This window comes from Lytechinus pictus, chromosome 3 (genome assembly GCF_037042905.1).
Source record: "Lytechinus pictus isolate F3 Inbred chromosome 3, Lp3.0, whole genome shotgun sequence".
In the NCBI taxonomy this organism is placed as follows: domain Eukaryota; kingdom Metazoa; phylum Echinodermata; class Echinoidea; order Temnopleuroida; family Toxopneustidae; genus Lytechinus; species Lytechinus pictus.
Genome location: NC_087247.1, coordinates 5,622,501 through 5,644,748, shown reverse-complemented (window position 1 = coordinate 5,644,748; position 22,248 = coordinate 5,622,501). Strand labels below are relative to the sequence as shown.

Genomic DNA, 22,248 nt, shown 5'->3' with positions numbered 1-22,248 from the left:
TGATGATTGTTTAAGGTATAAATGTTCTATCAGAGGAGAATTTTTTTTTTTTTTTTAGAGAGAGGCATAGTGGTAATTGATTGACAAAGATATATTGGTGAATTTAACTGATATAATTAGTTAAATTCACCAATTCTCTAAAGGGGTCTTTAAAGGAGACAATTCATCGCTAAGACACGGTGTTGGCATAGAGCTATTAGCTCCATGGTGTTGGTATGAACAGAGAAGGTAACCATGCGGAATATCATAGATAGTCCGAGCATTTCATTTAAGGAGTGAAGAAGAGTGAAACGTGTGCATATTCTCCAGTTGGTACTTAGCGTTCATGCAAAAATGTCTGCAACGTCAATTATCTCAATTATCTTCTCATTACTCTTCGTGCCTTTCGTGTGATATTTTTCGTTGGCGTGTGTTATCGGAACTTATGGATACCTAAAATTAAAAAACAAGAGTTTGGATTCCAGATCCAGAAAACCGGCCGAGACCGAACGAATCTGATGCAGTACATGGTATTAAGTTGTCAAAATGAAAAGTACCTGCTCTTAATTGGGAAATAGCCTGGCAACTCTATCGAAATTGAAAAGGGAGATTAGAGGAAAGGGTTGGGAGACTAACGATTTATCACGTGGGCATAATTAAAAATTGACGTGGTGTGTACGATGTAATGATTCACCAGGCTCATCTGATGTTCTATGATGCATAAAGCCAATACACTGGAAGTCGCATGATGTTAGTTTGGTTTACATCAAGTTCGGCTTCCACTTCCGTGGATGTGGTGTCTTGCGGTGTCCAATGTAGGATTTTTACCGCACCATGTATTATCTCATCATGAAGAGGCCATTGACTGGAGCAAGTCACATAGAATTAATTCATATACAATCGCAACAATGGTAACAATAATAAAAACCCAAATAATGTAGGGAAATTTATTAAAAAGAAGAGTAGCAAATATTGGCAAAATACCAGATGTGGTTAGTTGATTGTTGTTCTTGGAAATAATCCATTGATAATATTTGCTAAATATTGACAACATCATGCACAAATATTTAACGTGCCGTCGGGTAAGCAATCTATTTACCAAACAGGATAATATTCTATAAAATTCGAATGCTTAAATGGATGTTAAATTATTTTTCTCCATTTTCCCTAAATTGTCAACAGCATCATATTCACTGCCTATGCAAATCACTGTCTGCTGACAATAATGCGACAATCGAAATTTTTTTTTTTCACGTTCGATTTTCACTACTATTTTTTCTTCAGCATTTTGGCTCTCTTGCCTCTTGAAGATTTATTTTAAACAATGATATCAAATTTGATAACTTGCCCAGAAAATTGAGAGATATAGAACAATTCCATCTTACGGATAAAAGGTAATCCTCTTTACCTCAACTGACATTTTCATTTCTGAAAAATTAAATCGAGAAAAGGAACAACAGGTAGCAGAGATATTACATGCAATGATACAGGTAAAATTATTCAAAATGGGTATTTTCTATCATAATGTATGTCATGATGCGTCTAGCTTCGTCAGTCTCGCATGTTTAGTATATCTATCAAATCAGACTACGGGATTGTGTTATGGAAATGCGAACGTTCATCATGAAGAACCGTTATTATTGAATCACTATTTGGAGCAATCCAATATTTTCTATGTTGATACAATTATGCGTGGCAATTACAAAGCATGTGTAAGTAAATGAGCATGGATTTTTGTGTCGGTATATGAAGTGGGTGTGTTTGCGCGTGCACACCATGTTTTAATCATTTTTTTCCTTATTCTTATAGAATGCATTAAAGTGAATGTTTAAGTTTGTGTTGCAACGTTATTTGTAAATCATACGCATTGAATTTCATATGGCTTATGCCCATGTTTGCCCCAAATAGAAATGATTTCAAGAGTATGAAAAATTTTACCAGAAAACTCAACACGAGATATTATTCCCAATCCTTACTCTCCAATTAATTTAAAAAATGGATGTTGCCTGAAGGGAAAATACATGTAGTCCCCGGTCAAGGATGCACACTTGGAATACAACAGATATTTATAAGAATAGAGCCCTCAAACAGTGCAGGGGTCAGATAGAGCAGTACCACGTCCTCAAATATAGACGTCTCCAACATATGAATACTTAATAACTTAATACTGCATATAAAGCCGGCTCTCATCGCAAAGATGGCTATATGTATGGAATGAGTCCGCAAACACTGCGGAATAAACACAAGGCAAAAGCAATTTTGTGTCTCGCCCACTTATGAAAATAACCAGAATTATCGTGATTTGCGAGGGCACGCAAGATAATTATATCGAAACTTCATGGTGAAATGACTGGGATGGAATAACACTTGTCATAAGAGAGTCTTGTTTGTAAACAACAATGTTGACCTGAAATGACCTTTGACCTTACCATGTGACATCTGACTGCAGCATAACATGCACGTCCCCCAAGTCTATCAAACATCCAAGTTTGGTTGAAAAGTGACTTACAGTTGTGGAGTTAGGTGTCATAAGAGTCTTGCATGTAAACTTTAACGTTGACCTGAAAATGACCTTTGACCTTACCATATGACCTCAGACTGTATCATAACATGCAGGTCCCCCAAGTCCATCTACCATCCAAGTTTGGTTGAAAAGCGACTTACGGTTGCGGAGTTAGGTGTCATAAGAGAGTCTTGCATGTAAACTTTAACGTTGACCTGAAAATGACTTTTGACCTTACCATGTGACCTCAGACTGCATCATAACATGCAGGTCCCCCAAGTCCATCTACCATCCAAGTTTGGTTGAAAAGCGACTTACGGTTGCGGAGTTAGGTGTCATAAGAGAGTCTTGCATGTAAACTTTAACGTTGACCTGAAAATGACCTTTGACCTTACCATGTGACCTCAGACTGCATCATAACATGCAGGTCCCCCAAGTCCATCTACCATCCAAGTTTGGTTGAAAAGCAACTTACGGTTGTGGAGTTATGTGTCATTATAGGTTTGTGACGGACGGACGACGGACGCCGGACGACATTTGGATCCCTAAGTCTCGCCTTCACCTCTGGCGGGCGAGACAAAAAATGATATAAAATGTTTTGAAACATCGAGGGACCAAATTATTTGGAGTCAGTTTCTAGTATTATCATTGTTATACTATATACATGTATTTGCGCACTTGATAAACATAAGACATGTAGATCAGTCCAATTGATAATAACACATATGGGCAATTCCATAATGTACGTCCGACCCCTATATATGGGACCTTCATAAAATTTTCTGTCTCTGATTTCTTGTTCTTTTGACAGTCTGTAATGCTCCAGAATGACCATGGCTTGGTCAGTTTATGAAGTAAAGTAAAACTTGAGAAAAATGGTGGACGGGCATAAAAAAAAGGTTGATTATTTCATGGAATTGCCCAAATGCATATTTACCGTGATGAGGAACAGAGGCTAGAAGATTCAAGAAACAATGGTTACGAAAAAAATGATTGGATGGGGAGTTAAACTACAAAAAGTATACCAAAAAAAACTAGATACATAAATAATTTCACAGGCCATAACTTGGTGGATACCCAAATAAAAATAAATGAAGACCGTTTTTTGTTTTTATTGATAAAAAGATTTGTTTGCTTGTCAATTTTTTTTTTCAGGAGACAAATTTAAGTTGAACGCTTTCACGTTTTTATCTAATTAGCATTAAACAAGAACACAGTCAGTTTACCATGAATATGTAATTGTTTTTGGTATTTCGTCAACTTCGTGATGGATTGCAAAGTCACCGTCATCCTTGTTTTCCTAAACTACTCTTCAGGAGTATCCCTTCCATTGTAATGGGCAAAGATAAAAATCCCCCTCATATCCATTTCAAGTCCTGGATAGGCAGCCCAATCCCTTATCTCACGACGAGGAGAATATCAATTCAATTCTGGCGCTGTTCAATCAAGATCGCGTATACCTCCGATCTCGCAGACGTCAGAGATGAAATGGAGAAAGAAATTGTTTTCATCTTAGAACTCGATTGTCTCCGACATCTTCAAATTGAATAGATTGAGAACTTTAGCGAAACAAAGTTCAATTCCAGATGATTCATTCATGTTCCTCTTACTCTTGTTTCTATTGATGAATACCCAGCATCGGTTTCGTGAATGTGGTTTGCTCCACAGTTTGTTATATTTTTTGTTCGTTCTTGATCTAACCCTTTTCTGCTCTTGAAGTATCGATGATCACCATCGTTCGCTGGTTCCCCCCCCCCCCCCAATCACGTTTGAATGTCTAAATTCATATAGAGCACTAGCATGCTGTGTAGTAACTTAAAGGACAAGTCCATCCCAACAAAAAAGTTGTTTAACAAAAGAAAAAAAATCCAACAAGCATAACACTGAAAATTTCATCAAAATCGGGTATGAAATAAAAAAGTTATGACGTTTTTAAGTTTCGCTTAATTTTACAAAACAGATACATGCACATCTTACAAAAAGTTACGATTGATCCAATCAATCGTAACTCTATGGAAATCCATCAGTGTCATATTTTTTTCTACAGGAAATTTGCAAACTGTCCTTTATAAACAAAGGAGAACACACCAAAATTTATGTTTATACAATCATATCTATAATTTTTTTTTGAACAAATATGCATTTTATATGTTGACTTTGCTGGCTTTCCATAGTTGCAATTGATCGGATCAATCGCAACTCTTTGTAAGACGGGCCCCAGGTCGGTATGCAAATGAGGGGACTGAGGACATCACTCACTCACTATTTCTTTTGTATTTTAATATATAAAATATGAAATATCCTAATTTTCTCCTCATTGTCCTGTAAAACAAAGAAGTTTTATTTCTCCGTGAGCATGTAGAATTACCATTGTTTCACATTTTATGGTTCAGTTAAATTGGTCCTTATTGTCAAATCTATATAAAAAATAAAATAAAATATTGTACAATAAAAAAAAAGAGAAAAAATAGTGAGGGACATCATCGATTCTTCTCGTTTGCATGTGAAAAAATAACTATTTTGTAGAAAAATAAGCGAAACTTTAAAATGCAATTACTTTATTTTACATCTGATTTTGATGCAATTTCCATCATTATGCTGCCCTGTCTGTTTTTTCTCTATTGATTCAAATCAACATTTTTCTGAGATTCGCTTGACCTTTCATTATTCAGGTTTCATGTGTAATGTATTAGATCGATAGTACTAGAGGGTATACTTTCCAAGAATATCTTTGAAACAGATTTACAGAGAATGTTTTTTTTTTGTTTTACTGATAAAGCTGATAGGATGGTTTCACAGAAGACAGAGATATACCATGTATACGGTGCCGCACTGTGAGCCTCAAGTACTCTCTAACGATTGGACCGAGTCTGATATAATTTCCTCATGCAATAGTCTGCTTCGACAATCAATGTTGTATCATTACAAATTTGAACTTGCTTTGAATTAAGGTTACTCTACTTGCCAGTAATAAATACTAAAACAAACACAAGGAATGAAATTTCCTATCAACAATCAAGGGAGGGGGGGGGGGGGTGGCGGTTGCATCCTTATGTCATACCCTTGTGACTAGTCGGGTGAAAGGGAAACCCACCAGTTGATTGGACTTCATGTATACAATGATCGCACATGATGATTTCATTCATGTGATGAGTAGAGCTTAATACGATGGAGAGGTCAGGTATGTTTAAAAGCTATGCCACCCTTATCTGCTGTTCATGGCGGTCATTATTATTCTTAATTTTACATTTACTACTAAACAGGGACTCGAAAGCCCATGTCATATTATTTATCCACTTGGTAATTTCTGAACAGTCATCATGGTTTTATTTTATTTTATTTTCTTCTCCCACATAAATTGAATCTAAACTCAACAGAGAATAACTTCTTAGGCGGGGGCAGTCATTATTTTTACACAACGGAAATGTGATGATGTTTCTAAAAACGACCACACCCACAAAACAATATCTTCACAAATATCGTGTGACCAGAATGAAGCACTTCCTCGGGCAAAGGCAAACATTGAAGGGACGGGGGATCATTAATAAATTTTTAGCGACTGAAATAGAGATCTGAGTTAGGTACGGGCATATATAGCTTCACCACCTGCCGGGCGTGAAGATGTGATGATGGTAACATTATTGTGAGTCCGTAAGATAGTAGAGGTGGAGGTACCAAGGCTCAATAATATAGGATTTGTATAGCGCACGCATGCACCTTGCTAGGTACTCAAGGCGCTAAGCGAGTCTAACGATTCCGGTGCGCACAGCTTTTTTAGGAATTACTTCCTGCCGGTACCCATTTACCTCACCTGGGTTGAGTGCAGCACAATGTGCCATGGCTTGGAATCGAACCCAAGTCCTTCAGATTGAAAGACGAGTCTTAACCACTAGACCACGTCACCTCCACAATATGCCTACTATTGAACATACCTTTTCTGTGCGCTGAAATTTCCTATCGATCACAATCGATTTTCATCAACGTTCAGCCAGAAATGGCTATAATTATAATGATTGTAATTTAGAGTCACTTTCTTTCTTTCTTTCTTGTATGCTTATTTCACCTACTCGGTAATACATATATGGAGATACATCCTACTAAAAGTTTTATATATAACTATCCGAGTCTAAAAACCATGGGGATAAAGTTTTCAGATTGTTGGTCTCTCTAACAATGCTAGCCAACCTCCTCGCACCAATGGAGTAGAAATGACTGGATAGGGGAATAGTGAGCATCGAAACACACAAAACAGCACAATGAAATAAAAATTACCATTTCTATTGTTAATTTAAAAAAAAGTCGTCATAGCACCGTCGGGGATCTTCGCTGGTTTGAAATTTTCCGTGCCGTTGATAAATCTATTTTGACGAAATATGGCAAATCACTCCCTAGGATACATACACACACACAGATATATAACAGATATATATATATATATATTCGATCAGCAGGTAAGGAACGAATGGCACGGACTACTCGTACTCAATTCATATCAAGAGAAGATAACGAAGCAATGTACTCTTTGTGTCCCTCTATAGCTTGCCAAGAGTCATCTATCCCCTTCTCTGAATAATGGATGAATAAACTGTCCCCATGTCACCGAAAACCCATAAAATCTTGATAAAGCATTGTGATTGTATTGACAGCGGGTGCAATAATACATGCATGCAGGCTCCACTTTCATATGGCAAATTGGAACTGTTACCCCTTACTCGAGATGTTCTTACGAATTTCAAATATTGCGATAGCGATCAGGCATGAAATCGCCGTAGTGTTGTATGGAGGAGGGATTTAATGGCACCGTTTTCACGGTTGGGTACATAAAAACGATACAAGCGATTATTGGATAGGCGTATTATTGATATGACAACCATTCGCATCGAGGATAAGGACTTTGATTTATTTTCTTGTTTTATCTTGACCTAAAAACGATTTTTTTGTCGATGTAACACTAATTACGAATTGATTCATAGAATGGGTTCAACATAATTATTCTAGGATATTTTTTCCAAGGGAAGTGAGACACACGATTAGTATGGCGTTGATGAATACAGTTTACTGCTTTTGAATGGCCTTTGCCAAGTGAAATATGAGATATTTTTAAATCATATTTGTAAATTAATTATTGTAGAAAATATTTCCATTTCACGTTAAAGGGCACAAAACGTATTGACATTTTTTTCCAAAAAAATATTAGTGTAATACATGATTCAGTTTTACTCTGACAGATAAAAAGTTAAAATTCAAATTACACAAATAACCATAACTTGATAGTAATCATTATTTTATGTATATTTGTTGTATCCCCCCTTTTCGGAAATTTCTGATAAATCATTTATTTCAATGAAACCTTGACCTCGATTTAGACCGATTCCATACCCCTATCTTCGATCAAAAAGGTCATAAGGAGTCTCTTTAGATATTTAGATGGTTATTCGAATTATTAATTGTAACTGTTAACCAACAAATCCAAATTATATAGACAAAAGAGAATGAGGTGGGACTTATGGTTTGGTACACTCTAAAACAGAGTAAAAATTTACCCAATATTGGGTAGAAAGGGAACATGCATGTTTGCTGGGTAACTTTTTCCCCAATATTGGGCAAAATGCATGTTTGAAGGGTAAATTTCAACGCCACATTGCGTAAAATTTACAAAATATTTAGTATCTTTTTACCCAACAAACATGCTTGTTCCCATTTTACCCAATACTGGGTAAACTTTTTTTAAAGTGTAGGAGTAGGTAATAGATTGAAGCGCGCAATATGAATCACTGTATAATATGATAATCTTGTATTTTTTTTTCTTTCTCAGAAGAGATTACATGATTAAGTCTTGCATTGAACATTATTATATTTCTTCTCTCAGAACACCTGCATTGCTATACTCCCACACTCAATCAACTGTTTTTGCGTTAAATTACTTTTGAGGAGATAATCAGAAAAAAATTGATCACATGAATTACTTTAAATTCTACTTTGCTTATTGCAATTTTGTCAAGTAGATAATTTATTAGAGAAGGCAAACTTGACCAAGATATTCATTCTGGGGTTTACTATAATATTGCAAATAGTAGGGAGACAAAATGATTACTATGATAATTCTATGAATTTGTACAATAATGCTCAATTTTCAATATTAAACGCACAATAAGCTTGTTAAGACGAAACAAAATTTCCGTATGTGTTAATAACTTAATAGGCGACCAATTTTTCTTCTACATTACAAAATTATGTTTACATCTTGAAAACAGAAACCTGTGCAAGTTAATAATAATAACAATAATAATGATAATAATAGCTGGATTATTATAGTCTTTTTGTCCGAGGATTCAAAGCCTGGCTATTATAACCCCGGCTTTAGCAGCGCTGACCATATAGGCATTCAAACATTCAAGATACCCATTCACCTCACCTGGGTGGAGTGCAGCACATAGTGGGTGAATTTCATGCTGAAATACAACTCGCCATGGCTGGGAATCGAACCAACGCCTCTCAGATTGAAAAGCCGAGAGTCAACCACCAGACCACAACGCCCCCACAAGTTGCCTCATCCTTCACCTTTTGTGTAATAAAACAATTTTAAAAGGTATTTGCGGTAACTAATATTAGTTTCTAAAAAAAAACATCAATAAACCATTAATTGTTGTCCATCGGTAATCCGTATAAGCCAAGGGAAATATATCAGTTGAGGATCAACAATCTTGCCTCCTTTTTCAACGTGAGAGTGCTTTTACTTGGATGTTCGGATTATCAGGGTCATCTTTGATGATATCTCTCTAATCCTTGTATATTTCCAATTATCACGATTATTTCTCGGAGGAATTCGTTGCAGGTTTGTGCCTATTCGGAAAGGTCTTAATTACCATATCCTTTTTTTCTGTTAGAGCAAACATGAATTGTGGGTGGAGCAAGTTTCGGTTTGACGGATGCCATTACTTGTCAGTTCTAAAGTAATATGAATATCTAATCTTTAAATCCATTATTATGGCATCTGTTATGAACATATAAGCCATCGACATGGAAACTATCAACATAGAACCTTTTTGTATGACGCGGTCAGTCGTCGAACCACACGGTTCGACTATCTGATGTACCTCTTGTAGTCCATCATGCGGTAAAGTGTTGGAGATGTCTTGCTTGTTTTGTTTTTTTGAGCTAGATTACTTACAATTTCTTAATCTCTTTCTCAGAAGAAACAAAATCACACCGTTCTGGAATCCTTAACAGTAAATAGAGATAAAAGACCATACAATATGACAGAGGATATACCTTTTGCCTAATTGACGTGTACATTTTATGAGCAAAGAGTGGAAATGTTGCCCCAAAGTTTAGAGAGATAGGCCTAAAAAACATTGAATTAAGAGTGACATTGAAGTGAATTTGAAAAGAAGGTGTTTCTTTCTGATCTTTTTTCTAAGAATCAATTTTGATGAATAAGGAAACTGAATAAATTGAAGTAAAGATTTCCATGTACATTTATACAGATCAGGGCGAATTATTTTTTGAGAAAAAAATATTCGATATAGGTCTCCAAGTTTTTGTCACCATGGAAGCAAATTGTTTATTAAAACAAAAAAACATCTTAGGACTGCAGAGAACATTAATGTTGACCGAGATTTGACGGTTCCATGGCATTTGCCCTGGCGACAATAGCTCTGCTGTAAATTCCACACACTAATGGGATGACCAACTTCAACCCTGGATTTAACACTATACCCTACCCTAACACTAAACCTACCATAAAACCCTATTGCAATCCTTACCCTACATCTTAGACGAAATAAAGCCCTGAATAATTGTCGCCGGAGCAAATATCTGAGCAACATCACAATGGTGATGACCGTTCGTGGCGGACTTAAAAGTAAAGCGATACGGTGTATCACGCAGTGTCACTCTATAAAAGCCCTCAAATCCATTGCGATAACATTTATAGTATCATACATGCCAAAAATATAACATATATTTTCGTAATACGGTAATTGATACCTCAGTTTGGAGTAAAATCCCTCCAAGATGACAATCATGATAAAAGCCCATAGCCAGCAGCAAAACGACATACCCACGGTTCGACACGCTAAGTGCATATATTTCAGTTCATACATGTCATATATATGTTTTTCATGGACAATGCACAAGAATCTAAATGACTGTTAGAACAGCGCTTGTTCATTAATCTCCAATAACTCGTGTCTTGTAGTGTCATCCACATAGCTTTCTACCCACCAAAACATAGGGATAGTGAATACATGTAAATCTCAGCAATACTTCAGTTTTGCAATCGCATGGTTGAAGTTGTGTTGTTTCTTGGCATAAACAAAATATATATTTATGTATGTTCGAAATGGGTCATGAGCTCTCCTAAAAAAAACCATCATCATAGCATAGGTTTCTTACCCGATCTCCTACCCGATCAATCGCCAATCTTGAATTTTTAATTTGATTATGGCGACTAGGCCGAAATTTGAAGATCGTATGCGGAGGCACACTTGGTATTACGACGAGGTTATCAATCTTCGCGATGCTCTCTTTTTATCCACCTGCTGTAATTAACATGACCATGAAAACATTATTAGGCTCAAAATATTAAAATTCGTCATGTTTAACGAGAGATTTAGGTCACATGGCATCATCGACGAGCCCCTCCCCCCACCGATTTGTTTAACCCAATTATCTTCATAATCACAACCTGTATTTCTTCGCCTTTTTTCGTGTTTCTTAAAACACTCATTCAGATGAATGGATTTCTTTTCATATTCCAATTTATACACTGTGATTGTCAGGATATTATTTTGCAACGCGTGAATGACAACGCCTTTTCTTTAAAGGAGAATGAAACTCTTGGAGCAAGTTAGCTTTTGTGAAAGCAGAAAAATCAAAGAATAAGATCAACAAAACTTTGAGAAAAATAGGACTAGCAATAAAAGAGTTATGAGCATTTGAATGTCGAGATCACTAATGCTATGGAGATCCTCCCATTGGCAATGCGACCAAGATCTGTGATGTCACACACGTACAACTCTCCCATTTGGACACTGAAAATATACCCCAAAACATATCTTTTTGCTCATTCTAATCATATGACAAACGATTCATCAATGATATAATGTTGTGAAACCTCTGTACTTGTCATCTCATAAAGAGAACACCTCACCTTGTGATAGACTCTATAAAAGTGAGAATATAAGTGAAATAAGTACTAAAGTAATGAGGGAGTTGTACGTGTGTGATATCACAGATCTTGGTCGCATTGCCGTTGGGAGGATCTACATGGCACTAGTGATCTCAATATTCGAATGCTCATAACTTTCTTATTATTCATTCAATCTTCCTCAAACTTTCAACAATATGTTTCTTTGATTTTTCTCTTTGATATGGATTCAGCTGGTTTCAAGGGTTTCATTCTCTTTTAATACTTTAAGCAAAGGCATACCAGGTTGCGTAAAAAGATATAGACATATCATTAATTAATTTCCCTTTTTTTCTTTGTTTCATTTCACAGAGTTCACATGGATTGCAAGCGATGTTTGGGCAACTTCAACAGCGATATCAAGTAAGAATTATGGCATCCTTGGAAATGTGTTGGGCGTGGTACTCCAAACCCATGAAATACCAGGGTTTGTACCGTACCTGGCTTCTCTGAATCCTACAGATGCTAGATTCCAGAATGATACATGGCTGAGAGAGATCTGGGAGACGAACTTCCACTGCAGCTTATCGGACCCGAATAAAACTGTTGCCGCCAAATGTGCATCGCACGATCTACTGGACCTAGAAAGTGTCCGAGGGTACTCCAGGTCGTTTAGTCTCTACCACGTCTACTTGGCAGTCTACACAGCCGCTTACACGCTAAGAAGCATAGAAGAATGCACAGCCCCCGGAGGACTACTCGCGGAAGGCAGGTGTCCTATTCTTGACGACCTGGAACCCTGGCAGCTCATCAATTATCTCAACCAGGTCAACTTCACGAAGCTTTCTGGATCCAAGGATCTTTCTCCATACCATACATTCAACGAAAATGGAGAGATGGCGGCCAACTTCTGCATCATCCACTGGCAGCGCCAAGGAGGGACATCGGTGCCACCAGGAAGCGCCACCCGAGCCGATAATGTTTCCTCCCAGGCTGATATGGATGAGCAAAGGGTGCACTTTGTAGAGATTGGTCGGTTCGATGTACAGCCCAGTGGGGAGGGCGCTCTGACATTGGATCGAACACTTATCGACTGGCACCATGACATCAACGGAGGACAGGTAAGAGTCTTAATAATTTTAATGTAGAGCATCTGTCCTATTCTTCTTCATCAATTTCCTTAACCAGGAAAGGATGCAAGGATGATCTACAGGATATTGGAAGATCATTTAACAAACAAGATAATGGTTAATATACAGTTGTACTCAAAAGTTAGCAAAACCCATCACAAAATGCACTCCTGCATGCCGAGTGTTGAATGTAGACAATACTACAATGTTCGGCGAGACCAGAGAAGAAAAAAAAATTACAGTATTTTATTACCTGACTTCATTATCAAATATCTAAAACATGGCAGAACTTTTTTGGTGGGATTCACTAGCTTTTAGGCACCACTCTGTGTGTCTACATAGACACACGTAAGAAGGCATTTCTACACAAACTTGAGGGAGATGAAGTGAGAGAGGGATAACAAAAAAGGAGCAAAAGAAGAATAGAAAGGGGCTAAAACGAGGGGAACAAGCAGTGTCAAATTGTGATTCTTGTTTACATCTATGAGGGATAAGGGATAGTTTACCCAAATAAACTACTTAAAGGCAATATAAATTCAGATGAAAATTTCAAAGATATTCGCTGATATGGAGTAGATTTAAAAAGGAGATCTGTGTACACGATCAAGAGATTAGTTGCCTCGGATGGCTTTCATCATCGGCGATATATATATCATATATGAAGAGCGTGCAACCACAGTAAAGGGACCTTCAAAAGGGCTATAGGGATGAATATTAAATCTTACCATGTACTTTAAGAGGGCAAGTGTATTGATTGTTCTCATGGGATTATTGCTGTCTACCTGAGGTGTCTGTAACACGTTTTGTGATGGCAGGTATTAAGGTGAAAATGAACTATGAAGGAACTCGGACGCTTACGTGACATTGGACAGTACAAGGAGTGTATTAGACAAAGTCACCCTTACCAAACAAAAAAACATACAAAAACGTTCCCATTAATCGCAAATAAGTAATAAAAACAAAACATATACCCCCCCCAAAAAAAGCGCTTTTAGTGATAAATTGGCTTTACTTGTATTGAGATATATAAAATAAAATTAGTTTTAACGTCCTTATTCCCGTTGGACCTAACCTTTGTTCATTAAAGAATATTGTTGTCCGAGGTTGCTTTTAATCATTACCCAGATTTCCTATACAATTTTGACCGTTCGTTGCTTCAACCCAAGGATTTTACAATAACTTCCTAACATTTGACCGAGGGCTTTATACTTTCCATATAAATGCATGAAGAAAGGGGAAAATACCTAACAAATAATTCCATTCTTGACGACATCGTTAGGCCTTAGGGCATATCCTCGTGCAAGTTCATGGCAGTAATTATTTCGTACAGTTCCGTATCCTATCTTTTCCCCTTATTTCCTTTTTTTTCCAGTGTTGACCTTTTCCAAGATTCCCATATGCATTTTTTTTTCTCTTCATAAATTGCGTATAGTGAAATGATATGTAATGCAAAGAGAAAATAAATGGGCCAGTGTTTTGGAAGTACAGGTCGTAAACACTGTTATTACCTCCAGAGACTGTAACCAGGTGCACACTCTATCAGTCATTTACATTTCCATTTTCTTATCCAGTGAGGTAAAATATCTTTCATCCTCACCGACTACAGCCTTTCAGAGAATATTATCTATGTTCGGATGCACCACCAGGTCGTCGATGGTCTTGGGCCTCGTAAAATAAGCAATTTATTCCCACTGCTATTACGCTGATGGACTGGCGAGCAACAGAGATACAAGATATCCTCTTGTATAAAACAACAAAGGTACTCGACTGAGAATGGTGATTAAAGAAGACTGATTTGGCATCAGGTGGGAGGGGCCTAGAGGCTACTGTCCGGTTCCCTTGGTAATTATGAGGAAAAGACGACCAGTTTACCGCCAAATAATGGACCTCTAGAGGGGATTGGCTTAGTCTTAATTAAAATGAGCGACGAGCGATGTTAATAAGAAACAATTCCGTATCGTAGACTTAGTATAACAATCCCTCTGGTATCGTTTCAACAAAATAACCCAACTAATTTTGTCTGCAACGTAAAAAAGGGCAACACACGAAGCTAATTTAATAAAAAATACTTTAATGCGATTTTAGAATTGTATGTGAGCACGACAGTTCCTAGCTGGATCTAACCCCCCCCCCCAAAAAAAAATAGAGAAAAATTCAAAATTCCACTCATAGTGTAACTAAGGACCAAGTGAAAGGAGTGTATTGTCACAAACAACTGACGTCATTTCTAAGACCGATTAAATCATAAATGACATATCCAAATATATTTGGCAAACATCAAAGGTTCATTTAAGTTAAGTGGTAAGGTGACTTCTGACTCTGTCTTTCATTTAAATCTCACTCAAGAGGAACAGATGTGTTGATGATAAGGAAAGAATAGCTGAAACAAGCTTAGCTCTTGGAAGGTGAAAAAGGAAAAAAAAGGAAAGAAATCGAAGACAAGGTTTGCTCCAGAAATGTCAACATTGAGCTTCTTTGACCGGGTCCTTATACCGTGGAGAGAGTCCTTCAGCGTCATTTCAAGGCACCGGATTCATTTTATCAGCTTTCATGATCAGTCAACACATTCCCCGTAAAAAAAGGTGTTGTGCACAATCAAATAGATTTCAAAAATCTTGGTAGCAGTGTAGCCATGCATGGGAAATTATTATTTGGTCAGTTCTCCCGTAAAGATTAGGTTTGTTTTATCGCGTTTAAAGTGATCACGTGTTTGAGTCGTGCTCAAAGAGTGAGACAGAAAAATCATACCTGTGATTTGGAGGACATGGCGGAATCATTTGACGGACGCCAATTCAGTGACAGTACTAACAATATTGTATCACCCAGTCGATTTTTTCTTATCACGTACATTTCAATCGCAAAAAACTCTGTCCTGGGTATCGGTTCCCGTTGGCAATTCATTCTCTCTAATATATATGAATATATAGTGCTAGCATATATCAATAAAAGCGAAAATGTATTGCTTTCAATCCAGAAAGTTCGAAACATTGTGCTGTTTATCTGATATTTTATTTCTACGGCATTTACTAAACCAATATTCATTATCGTATTCCTTATATAATTATAGCGCTTCTTTTACGAAAAGCACTTTCGGAAAAAATAAAAAGAGCTATTTGGAAAGGATTGACGATGTGAAAAGGGGAATTCGGACATTGGGAATAGTCATTTTTCCAACAGGCTGACATTTTTTGTCTCCCAATTCAGAGATTGTAGATAACAATAATCAAGAGTACTGATTGATTCTCAGTGAAAGTCTTTTCGAGGGATGATCATGTTCTCCAATTTTCTTCTGTCACTTTCACGAAACATCAAGCAAGCTTTATCATTCCCAATATGAGTTTCTCAATGAAAAGGAAACAGTCCACCAGGCCCGTTTTGTCGATTATTGAATGTAGTACTTTAAAGGACAAGTCAACTCCAACAAAAAGTTGGTTTGAATAGAAAGAGAAAAATCCAACAAGAATAACACTGAAAATGTCATCAAAATCGGATGTAAAATAACAAAGTTATGACATTTCAAAGTTTCGCTTAATTTCACCAAACAGTTATATGCACATCCTGGTCGGTATGCAAATGATAAGACTGATGACGTCATCCACTCACCATTTCTTTTGTATTCTAATATATGAAATATGAACTATTCTAATTTCCTCCTCATTGTGAAGTGAAACAATGATTAATTCCTCCCTGAACTTGTGGAATTAGCATTGCTTAATACTATATGGTTCAGTCAAGTTGGTCCTTATTGCTAAATCTGTAAAAAATGAGATATTGTATAATTGAAACAATAAAAAACTAAAGAAATAGTGAGTGAAGGACATCATCATCTGTCTCATTAGCATGTCACTGAGCTGTGCATATCACTGTTTTGTGAAAAATAAGCGAAACTTTAAAAATGTCATAACTTTTTTTTATTCTACATCCGATTTTGATGAAATTTTCAGCATTATGCTAGTTTGATTTTTCTCTATTTATTCAAATCAATATTTTTTCTGCAGTGGACTTGACCTTTAATACAAACAGAAAAGGGATGGGGAGAGGGAGGGAGAAAGAGAGAGAGGTGGGGGTAGTGAGAGAAAAGCGAACTTGTTACGATAGCCGTAGCCTAGTTACAGTTTCACCTAACACAAAAAGTGAATTTCCGACATAGTTTTGCTTTAGATAAAACGCTGCAGCATATTGCCCTTTACAAAAAGATGGTCGCCCCACACATAATATTTTCGTTGCGACGATTCAGAGCATATACTTGAAAGAGAAAAAAAATTGTTACAGGTTCGAACTTCGTTTCTGTTTTACTCTCTTTTTTCCACTTTATAAACGTTGACTTATTTATTGCCGGTATACTTTTTACATGTTGACAATACAACTGCTTTACCGCCAAACAACGTTTACGGTGCAAATGCCGTCACCGCTTTATTGACCAATCACATTCATTAGTCAGTTAATATACATGTACATGTGCACTAATGTCGTATACATGTACGTCTGTAGTTATACTTTTGATTTACTCTGCAAATGTGTCATCCTTGATACAACTTTTCTCATGTTGTCTATATCTCCGTAGCACTACTTTAAGTTTCGTTGTAAGCATATGTTATTTCAATAGCAGAGGTTAGACGGTTTTTTAATGTCTTCCTTTGAACAATTACAAGGAAATTATATAAACAGTTGGATCGGTGAAAACTCGACATGATCAGACTCTCAAATCTGCATGGCAGGCCTTGCGTTACACGGCCTGATCTTTATTTCAATCTCATTTAGCTCCCTTCCATGGCCATATGCAGATTTTTTTTGCAAGAGCGAGGAGCAAAGCGACCGAGTTTGTTAATTAGGCGAGTATGTCATTGAGGCTCTTTTTGCGTTTTTGTAAAGTGAAATTGAAGGATTTGAAAAAAAGTGAGATTCCAAGGGGGTGGGGGGCAACTGCCCCCCCCCCCCCGCTGCATAAGGCCATATTTCCTCCATTTGTTATATAGTTAACACTGAATCAAACCAAAATATTTTGCTATCCAAATCCAATAACTGCCATTTTCTACAACTCACCTTTAAACAGCCCCCAGAGGGAGTATGCCGTGCTGCTTGCCAACCCGGATACGTCAAGGTGTCGAGAGAGGGCTCACCTCCCTGTTGTTTTGATTGCGAGGCTTGTCCAGTTGGCTCCATCACAAACCAGACAGGTAAATTGACTCCGTTTTGAATTATATATGATTCGGAGAACTCGGTGTAGTCGCTGTTCCCCTTTTCTTCCCTTTATTATGTGATGTAGATCAAAATATCCTATACTTGCCTACTGTCTATCCAAATTAGTGACAATCCTGTTAATAAAAAAAGGAAGAACACAGCTTACTTGGAAATTTATTTTAGAACAAATTTCATCAGGGTACACAGCATAAGAGTTTAGTTCAATTGTGTGAATAAATTATGATTCTGTAAACATGGTTATTATTCCAAAGATGTAATTTTATTATTATACTTTGAAAATGCAACGCCAGGATTCGAACATAATAAACATCATCGGTACTAGCTGATTATAAATTTGAATAATAATAGTAATAATAAAAGTAATAATAATAGTCAGTTCTATTTAGAGACACATAATACCATTAAAAAGTCTCTATAAAATGCAACATTTTCCAGAGTTAGGTAGGTTTCGAACGTTTAATTTATCAGTTCGAGTTTTGCTAGAAATAAAAGTTTTAATTCAACCGTCGCATTTAACTTGTATAATGTTAGTTATTTGGTTAAACACAAGGACAATAATGCCGGCTTCCCACGTACATTCGTTTAATACAAACAATTTACAACAGAAGAGCGCCATCAAACATTTGAAATAACCTTGGCGTTGAAACTACAATGACAATTACATGGAAACTTTTCCAAGTGGGAGAAAGGGAATGTTAACATGTTCTTTTCTCATTTCTTCATTATTTACAGGTCGAACACATTGCATTCAATGTCCAGAAGGTGAATGGTCGAACGACGACAGTACAGAGTGCATGCCAAAGTTCACCGACGTTCTGGTATGGCAAGATCCAGTCGCTATTGTGTGTCTGGTTATCTGTGGCATCGGCGTGATCTGTACCTTGATATCTTTGGGAATCTTCATCCACCATCATGATACAGCTGTAGTCCGTGCTTCGAATCGTCCACTCAGTTACTGTCTGCTTTGTCTTCTTATGCTGGGGTTCGTAGAGCCGGTCCTTTATGTCGGTACGCCAACGAACTGGACCTGCAACTTTCGGATCGCGCTACACAGTGTTCTCAACGCCGCCATATTGGCTTTGTTTTTGGTCAAAACAAGAAGGATTTTGGCCGTTTTTGATACCACCTCATGGCGCAATGAATCTCTCGTCAAACGCGTGTTACGTAATACATCAGCCCAGGTCGTGCTCTTCATCCTCCTGTGGGTCATACAGGTTGCCGTGGTGACAGCCTATCTCTCGTTAGCGCCCTCTCGTGTTCAGGTAGAATACAACCTCTCAACAACCAAGGTCTACATCATCTGCGAGAGTAACCTCTATTGTTTCATTGTCATGTACAGTTACATAGCGCTTATTGCCATTATTTGTTTTGTCCTCTCGTTCAGGGCGAGAAAAATCCCAGAAAACTTCCACGAGACTCGTTACATCACAGTTACCATGATGTTCTACATTGTGATTTGGATCGTCTCCCTTCCCCTTTATTTTTCTATCAACGGCAGTCTGCAGTCGTTGCTGCAGATGATCACCACATGGCTTTCTAATGCAATGATACTTGGGTTTATGTTTGTTCCCAAGTGCTATATCATCCTGGCTCGGCCAGAGACCAACACGTCAAACAATGTTAGGAGAAAGGCATCAAAGTTCCCCGTTGGAGCAGAATTCCATAGTTCCCTAGGCAACAACGACGTTGTGCATTATAAATCGCGAACCAGGACGATCACAACATCCCACTGATAAAAAAGCTGAAGAACAACTATCATCTGGCCACAGATCAAAATCGAAGGCTGCCAAACTGCTTGGAAACTATTACACCATGTACACTGTCGTGTGAATGTAACTATAAATTGGCGATTAAAAAAAGAAGATGAAAATGCCACACGGCTCAATGATTTATAGACATATACTAGATATATTATAGTCTCTTAACATTATTCACATAGCATCTTTCATGATGATGCAAGTAGTTCTAAGAATCAACCTGTCAAATGGTTGTCCAGTTGCAGCATAAAACATGTTTACGTTCCGTCTACGAACGGTTTCTACATGTCTACTATTACGACGGACCTAACGCGATCAAATCTGCAACAGCAAGTAGTAGTGAAAAAAAACCACTAGTGTTCTTCAGTTCATATTTACCTGGAGTTTCGAGATTATTAGATCACCTTCCTTTCATGAATACAACGGACAAAAAAATTGAGCATTTTTAATGAAAAACCCCACTTATTTGCAAAGAGAAGTGTTAACGAAATAAAAAATAAGCGAGCGAGCCTGCTTTGTTATCAGATTTTGTGGAAGCGTCGAGGTTTAGCGGTTCTTACTGTCGCCTTGTAATCAGAGATGGTCGTGTGATCGAACCCCACCATGGCTTAGCGTCCTTTGGCAAGGCGTCAATCCACACTTTGCCACTCTAACCCAGGTGCTAAATTGGTTCTCGTTAGGAAACAACCGTCATTGTGTTACTGTTTGGTTCAGTAAGACTGCGCCGAACGGGCTAAAAAGCTATGAATCCAGTGACCGGGTAATAATAATTGTGAAGCGCTTTGAGCAGTCATAAGGGGAGTTTCAAGAAACTTACGATGAATTTCAAGTCTACTTTTGGTCCCAAAATCAATCATATGTCTTGATTGCTTATCTGCTCATTGAAACAAGGAGTGTAATCTGATTTGCTACAGCTAAAATAGATCTATCAGTTGTAAAATCACAACATAATATTTCAAACTGATTGCAAATATTTTCTCGCAACATCCCTTAAGACTGGAATCGCACTATAAAAGCCCATTACTATAATTCATTATTATGATTATTTTCTGTTAGACTTCCTTGAAATAGAACAAAAAATCATGGATTTTTCAATTCACTTTATCTAAAAATATGCTGGCGTAAACTTATCTGTTGTACATTCTGATACATTTTAAGTGATTGTGTTCATGGCTTGTGTCGTATTATTCAAACAAGTCCGATATTGATTTTGACAGGGTAAATGTATATGTGCCTGTTTCTTTCAATGTGTGCTTTGTAAACAAAATGTGTTATCATTACTTTTGATTTAATGAAAATCATATATAACAAATACTGCAAGTTTTGTTTATGTGTCGCAGGAAGTTGATCTATTTTTGCATTGATGCAACTGCAGCCTTGCGCTTGCCGTCTTTATCAAATTCAATCTATGATATTCATGATATTGTGTTTAAATAATCATAACTATAAAACAACACAAAAAGTAGATAAAAATTTACGAGGTCGGGCATGGAAAGAAAAGTATTATTACAGACACATTTCCACACTGTTGAGTTATTTAAATGCTTCTTCAGTTCTTGGTGAAGCTTTCGCGGTAATTTCTGGAGGGTGCACAGCTATGTTTTTAATTTTTCTTTGTTAAAAAGCGCTCTCAATTTTAACAAGGCGCTTTCGGTTTTTATGTTTTTTTTCCTTTTTACCATCATGGGCAGTACAAGTTTTTCTGAAATTTTGGAGAATCCATTATGATAGTCTCGGTTAAAAAAAAAATAATGATTAATATATCAACCAATTTAATTTATCTGTATGAGAGAGGGGAAGTGTGTAATTGTTTTGAACATACTTCAATTGTTTTATATAGGAAGTTTCCAAATTATGATAGAGAATTTGACTATTTTCCAAAACGAAAATAAAGTATTGTGAGAACTCTATAAATGTAACGTAATAATGAAATCACATGTACTATGTATACTTTATGTAATTCAGTTTTCTTTTTATTTTCCATTTCACAATTTCCACTGTTTTATTAGTATTACTCAGTACACATGGTACAAGAACTATGATAATGAAATGTTAAAAATTGTATTTCAATTAGAGTTTTAATACAAACTGGCAACAGTACGTTACTATATGCCAATGATCCAGAGATTAAGTAGCATTATTTTGAATACATAACGAGGTTCAGACTACCTCCTTCCCATGCACTGTAAAAATATTGGGTGAAAGTTTTACCACCACGAGGGTAATTAATATGTGTCCAACCAATTTTGGGCAGTATATTTTACCAAATGCGGGAAGCGTATTTTGTCCGGTATAAGGTTAAAAAAATAGGCAGCAATTGCTTTAGAATGGCCAAAATTGTCATCACACTGGATAAATAAAAATGCTCAAAAGAAATGCCCAATATTGGTTGGACACATAATTACCCTCATGGAGCACTTTAGAAATTCCACAATATTTTCTTGAGTGTATGGCCATCCTTGTGCCATTTGATGCGATGTTGAAGGTACACGATTATTGAGTTTTTGCTCCGGGACGTACGGATGATTCAAGAACACAATAAATGTA

The 22,248-nt window shown here is 36.9% G+C and overlaps 1 protein-coding gene across 1 annotated transcript in view; it reads left to right on the top strand.

The window, feature by feature from the left end:
* Positions 1-21,440, top strand: part of LOC135153500 (extracellular calcium-sensing receptor-like) — a 102,152-nt gene extending 80,712 nt beyond the window's left edge. The window contains exons 3-5 of the mRNA XM_064096202.1: positions 11,985-12,733; positions 17,796-17,919; positions 18,677-21,440. Of these exons, the coding sequence (XP_063952272.1) occupies positions 11,985-12,733; positions 17,796-17,919; positions 18,677-19,677 (1,874 nt within the window). The 3' untranslated portion in view covers positions 19,678-21,440. The remainder of the gene's footprint in view (positions 1-11,984; positions 12,734-17,795; positions 17,920-18,676) is intronic.
* The last annotated feature ends 808 nt before the right edge of the window (positions 21,441-22,248 follow it).